Genomic DNA, 6,099 nt, shown 5'->3' with positions numbered 1-6,099 from the left:
GTAAGGAAGCTCAGAGTAACTCTGGAAGGAGACTTTACTAGAATTTCACAGCTGAAGTCTCCTTCCGCTGGAGAACGGGAAGGAATCAAAGCCCACTGGGAGGAGAGAGCAGAGCCGGGGTTGATGCCACATAGCTGGCCCAGCGGCAGGGGGTGGGGGTGGTAGGGATCTGGGGGACCAGCTGGGGGCAGCGAGAGACAAGATGGCTGCCAGCATTACCCAACATGACATCATTTGAGGGGCGTGGACACAGGCTGCAAGGAGGCAAACCTGAAGATGCGAAATGTGCTCTTAGGAGCAGGCCCGAGGCAGACCCGGCACCCTCCCCGGGGCGGGTGGGGTTGGCCGGCAGGAGGGGCTGCTGCCAGCCCGAGTGGGAATAGACCAGACAGCAGCAGGTGTGGCTTTTGGAGGTGTGAGTTTGCCGGCTCACATCATGCTGACTCAGGCGGCCTGTTGCGCCCACCCTCCTGGGGTCCCCCAGCCCTGCTCTGCGTGATAGAGCACAGCACGCAGAGCGGCTGCCTCCACTCCCACCATTGCCTGCCCCAGGGGCTGCCTCCCTGCACTGGAGGTGGGAGCGGTTCAAACCACAGGCTTGTGCAGGGCTTCCAAAGCTGCCTGCCTCTCGGGTGGCTGGGCCCCTGCCTCTTCTGGCTCGGGCACAATTCCACATGCCGAGGGGCCTCGTGGCTGTCATCTCAAAGAGGGAGCCAGATGTGGAGGGGACCGCTTCTTGGGTAATTTAAAATGTCAAAACAAATCGTCAAGGAGCGGGTCTCAAGTAGGCTGATCCCAGAACTTGGTGACTGGAGATAGTCCCCTGGGCCTGGGGCTGCCTGTTTTCACAGTGAGGAGACCAACACTCATAGGGGAGTGTGGCGTGAGCTGGGCAGAGGCAGCCTCTGCTCAGCTCGGATTCTGTCACCTCGGAAGGGCTGGTCCTCCTCTAGGCTGGGAGCAGGGAGCCCTGGTGGTGTAGTGGTTGCCCATAGGGCTGCGATCCACAAGGTCAGCAGTTAAAAAACTCCAGCTTCTCCAAGGGAAGAAGACCAGACTTTCTACTCCCCATAAAAAGTTGTAGTCCCTGAAACCCACAGGGGCGGTTCCCTTTCCTACAGGGTACTCGAGGGACCAGGGTACTCGAGGGACTAGGAGGTAGCTGCTGGGTGGTGCCAATGGACCACCTAGGTGCACCCTAGAAGAAAGGCCTGGTGACCCTAGAACAGCCATCGAACACCCATGGAGCACAGCCCTGCTCAGGCCCACATGGTCACCAGGTCCTGCTGGGCATGTTGGGCCTGGGATGGATTGGGCCACCTGTTCCAAGCGGCCGGGGGAGGACCGGCCTCCAAGGAACTGAAGTTGAAGCTTGAGAAGCACTGACCCAGCACTTGGCCCACACTGAAGGCCGGTTCCTTTCCCTCTTTCTGCTCTTAATAAAGATGATTTTTTTGGACCTTCCCATAATCAGATCCTGCACGGAGCATGCGTTTACCACCAGTCAGGCGGTGTGTGTGTGTGTGGGGGTGTCTGGTGAGGGTTGTTCCATTGAGGAGTTACCCCAGCCGGCAGTTGGAAGGCAGACCTGCTGGGGAGCTCTGCGCAGCGTAGGACACACCTGGGCATCAGCTCATCCAGAGCCCAGGAAGCTGGGGCCCTGCACTGACTGAGGGCTGCTTCGGGGACACTTGCGCCTGCTGGAGCCGCCAAGGAAGCCCTGGGAGGGCAAGGCGCCTGTTGGCCATGGCACTTGAGCTGGAGAGCGCAGAGGGGGCAGCAGTGAGCACCTGCGCTGCCTCCTGTGTTCAGTCATCCTCAGAGCTCACCCCGGGCAAGATAGTCCAGCCCTACTGCTCTCCCCATGAGCCCCTCCCTGAGGGGAGGGTAGGAGGGCACTGGCTGCAGAGGAGACCACAAGTGGGAGTTGGTCCTGTTGCTCCCATCCCAGTGGGTATGCAACCCTTGTCCAGGCCCCACCCTTTGTTCTGGGAGCTCTTTCCCTCTAAAGGATACCTCCTGGGCTTGTCGAGGTCATGGCTCCTCCTGGTGACCAGCCTGCCTTTGGAAATCAGCTGTTGGCCCAAAGAAACAAGTCGGGACAGACTTGCCCTGGCTGACCAGAAATCAGCCAGTGCTGGCACAGACCCCGAGGATGGCAGAGGCCCAGGAAAGCCATTAGATGCTGTAAAAATTCACTCCTGGGCAGCAGCACTGTGTCCATTCCTCTCTCCTCATTCATGCCTCCCCTGGTGGTTAATCCCTTTGATGTTATGAAAAGCCAGAGTCATCTCTGCGCTGGCTTCACAGACTTAAAGGCCTGGTCGGGAGCAGGGCTGGTGCAAGGATACAGACCCTGAGAGGCTGGTATAGGGGCGGCATCACTGGTAGCTCCATAGCTTGGCAAGCTCTCTGGGGGGCAGGGGTGGTGGGAGGTGGTAGCGAGGGAAGGTCCTCGTACTGTCACTTATAAGGGCACCTTCCCTTTGAGTTCAAAAAGTGCTGTGGAGGGGCTGATCTCTGGAGTGCTAGTCTGTGGCCGAGAAAAACAATGAGCTGGGCCTATTGATGCTGAAGCCGTCTTTCTAGTAAAAATCGCTGTTGGGTATTTACTAACCTTTCAGGGCTAGGCAGGGGTCCAGATACATTCTACCTATGGCTTTCTGGCTTTAAGTCCCAGTAGGTGCTGCCGCCTGGCATTGCACATCAGAGCCAGGTGAGGCGCGTCTCTCTCTTAAGTGGGCCTCCCCCAAGGCCCTGTGGGGTCAGACTTTTGATAAAGTCCTTGCCTTCAGGTCACTGTGGACTCGTGGCGACTCCCTGACAGTGTGACAGCTGTCAGGTTTTCTTTTCTTTTTAAAAAAATCATTTTATTAGGGCTCATTGAACTCTTACCACAATCCATACAGACATCAGTAGTTGTTAAAGCACATTTGTGCATTCGTTACCCTCATCATTCTCAAAACATTTGCTCTCTACTTAAGCCCCTGGCATCAGGTCCTCATTTTCCCCCCTCCCTCCCCGTGCCCCTTCCTCATGAGCCCTTGATAATTTATAAATTATTATTTTGTCATATCTTGCCCTGTCTGACATCTCCCTTCACCCACTTTTTCTGTTGTCCGTCTCCCAGGGAGGAGGTCACATGTAGATCCTTGCATTCGGTTCCCCCTTTCCAACCCACCCTCCCTCTACGCTCCCAGTATCGCCACTCGCTGTCAGGTTTTCAACAGCTGTATTTTGGGGGACACAGTGCCAGGCCTTTCTTATGGGCACCACTGGGAGGTCCCCAACCTCCAACCTTATTGGCTTGGAACTGGTCATATGAATAGTCTCGGAGACTCCTGCTAAAATAATAGCCAAAAACGCCAAGCCTGTTGCCACTAAATAGATTTGGATCCATGACCCCATATGACACAGAGTAGAACTCCAGAAAGCATTTAAGCTTACCATCTTTGTGGGAGCCACTATGTGGGTTTGAACCACTAACCTTTAGGTCAGTCACCGAGCTCGAACCCTTTGTGCTACCCAGGGACCTGCTGAAATAATAGACACAATAGCGTGCCTGATGCCCAGAAGTATGTTCAGCTTCGGCCTTCGTCTATGACTTTCCGTGAGCATCAGCTCCGTAAAGAAGGTGGGCACGGATATACCAACAGCAGCCGCCGCCATACCTATCACATAGTGCTTGGCTAACCCTGGATAGGTGCCTGGCCCCGTGGCCAGAGAGCCTGGCTCAAGATCCAGGAGATGAGTTTAGAATGACCGCAAGGAGTCAGTCGCTCCCTCTGTTGGACAGACATCGCTTTACACGAGGCACACCGATTGTCTTAGCAGATGCTGGCAATATTCTGTATGCTCACTGTCTTGTCTGCTTCTCGGAACGGTACCCTGGGTTGGACCCAGCTAATTTTTGGTGGCTCAGTTGATAATCTACGAAGTTCAATGGCACATTGGGGTGAACCTGGAAGGCAGGTGACCTCGTGGGTCTCTCTGGAGTTTATAAGCACCTTGATGAGAATGGTAGCAGTCCCCCACGGGGGTGGAAAGCCAGGTGTCTCATAAATTGGGGATGCGGCTCTGGAGTCCAAGAACCCCTCTCAGGTGGGAGTAGAGGTGGCCTTGTCACCACCTGTCTGTCACTGCTCATGTTTCAACCTCTTGTCTGTTGGCAGGCTTGAATTATGTTCTGACGGCTGATGTGGCCAAGAAGGACAAGGGCCAGCCCCCCAGGGTCTACTTTGTGCTGCTGGGAGAGACCACGGGTCAGGTCACAGAGAAGCTGCAGCTGGTCCACATGGAGGAGACGTGTCATCACTACCTGGCCCATGTCAAGGTCGGTCCTTTCTTCTGGGTCTTCAGACTTTGATCTTGACAGATGTGTACCGGAACAGGTGGGAACCTCTTTAATCGGTCATTCCCTAGCTTCTGACTTGCAAAGTTTTGTTTGACAAGGCGGGGACTTTTCTTCTCTGTTCTTTTAAGAGCAGAGTCGGGGAGCCTTTGTATTTATTTCCCCAGCCAGCCACGGAGCTAGCCCCAACCTCTGGTGGGGGCTAGTTTCAGCCTCTGAAGTGAGAGCAGGAAGCCAGAAAAGGCCTCTAGCCTCTATTTTGGGAGGTGCTTCATCCTCTCTGGCTCTGAGGCTTGAGAGTCTTCTTAGAGGAGTGTCCCAGGGGCGCTTGCCTCCGGGCTGTGGTGGTGCTTGATCATACTGTACCTGATGCTTTCCCCATTGGTCTGCTACATATTAGCTCATGGTCATGGTGAAGGCGTTTTAACATGGATTTTCACCCTTGATTACCTTCCGTTTATTTTAGGGGTTCATTCTTCTCCCCTGCCTGGCCTAAGTAAGCTTTTGAATATTTTTCTCCTCTGGAGATTGTTTCTTAAATGCACTTGGCTGTGAATTTAAGTCAGCTTTGATTAGCCAGAGAGTGGCCTCTGCACAGGTGGGCACCCGTCTGCTGAGAGTCCCTGCTGTGCCCTGCCTGGGGTGGTGAGAATAACGGCCACTGGCCCAGCAAGGGCAGGAGGTGGAAGAACCTGTGTGAGCCATGCCATGTGGAGGGTGGGAGGCAGCCAGGCTGTGCCCGTATTGTGCGTCTCCATTTCTGCATCTCTGAAAGGGATCCCCACCTTGAAAGGTGGTCAGAGAATTCCATTCCATAATGAATATAGCATGAGGAAGCTTGCATGGCGTCTGACATACCTAGCAGCAGGCACTCCGTAAGACAAATATTAGGTTGGGCCACGTGCAATTGCCAATATTCTAACATGTTTGACTTAGGAAAAGGGCCATTCCATGTAGTTCAGCTTAATGGGATTAGCCAGTGGATCTCTGGCTGATGGCAGAAATAGCCTGCAGATTGGAAATGAAGTATCGTTCTATTATGGGCTTGTTAGTGACCCAAGTAAGAGACTTAGCAGCTGCTGTTGTGTGCTTCTGGGAGGCACATAAAGAAAATGGCCACACATCTGTGGGCACTCGGCCTGGCTGGGCCTGAGATGGTTTCAAGTGAGGCTGGGTCTCCCGCCAGGATGCGTGCTGGGGCTTGCCTGGCCCAGCTGCTGTCCTGAGGCCCCAGGTGAAGGCCATTTATAAAGCTGCTAGTGCTCGTGTGAAGGCCCCCAGCCACTTACCACTCCAGAGTTTAGATGATGGCTTGCGGGTGCTCAGCACAGGCTCACTTGTAAACATCCCCAGACCTTTCATACTTGCTGGGGACAGAACGTCTTCCTTTGGGCTTTCTCCCACTCCCGTCTGTGCTACACATGGCGTCCCTTGAGACCCCGTGGTGACCTTGGCTGAGAAGTTGCCCTGTGCTCATTGTTGACTATGCAAGAGGACCACAGAGAGTCTGCAGGCCTTTGCACAGTGCACAAAAGGAACAGGGCTGAGGGATAGGTCCGAGGCCGGGCTGTGTCCGTGGCGACCCCTATGGGTTATGTGTTGGGCTTCTAACTATGAGATTAGCAGTTTGAAACCACCAGCCACTCCTTGGGGGAAAGACGGTCTCAGGTACCCGCAGGGGCAGTTCACTTCTGCCCTGTAAGATTGTCCTGAGTCAGCATGAACTCAATGGCAGTGAGGGTTTTTTT

The 6,099-nt window shown here is 54.5% G+C and overlaps 1 protein-coding gene across 1 annotated transcript in view; it reads left to right on the top strand.

The window, feature by feature from the left end:
- ITGA9 (integrin subunit alpha 9) overlaps positions 1 to 6,099 on the top strand; it is a 313,829-nt gene that overhangs the window by 31,729 nt on the left and 276,001 nt on the right. Inside the window, exon 8 of the mRNA XM_030887657.2 lies at positions 4,173 to 4,333. Coding sequence (XP_030743517.2) covers positions 4,173 to 4,333 — 161 coding nt within the window. The remainder of the gene's footprint in view (positions 1 to 4,172; positions 4,334 to 6,099) is intronic.

This window comes from Echinops telfairi, unplaced genomic scaffold (genome assembly GCF_000313985.2).
Source record: "Echinops telfairi isolate 266 unplaced genomic scaffold, ASM31398v2 ScPeMD7_7420;HRSCAF=8458, whole genome shotgun sequence".
Classification (NCBI taxonomy): domain Eukaryota; kingdom Metazoa; phylum Chordata; class Mammalia; order Afrosoricida; family Tenrecidae; genus Echinops; species Echinops telfairi.
The sequence above is the reverse complement of the archived record's forward strand: the minus strand, read 5'-3'. Positions and strand labels throughout refer to the sequence as shown.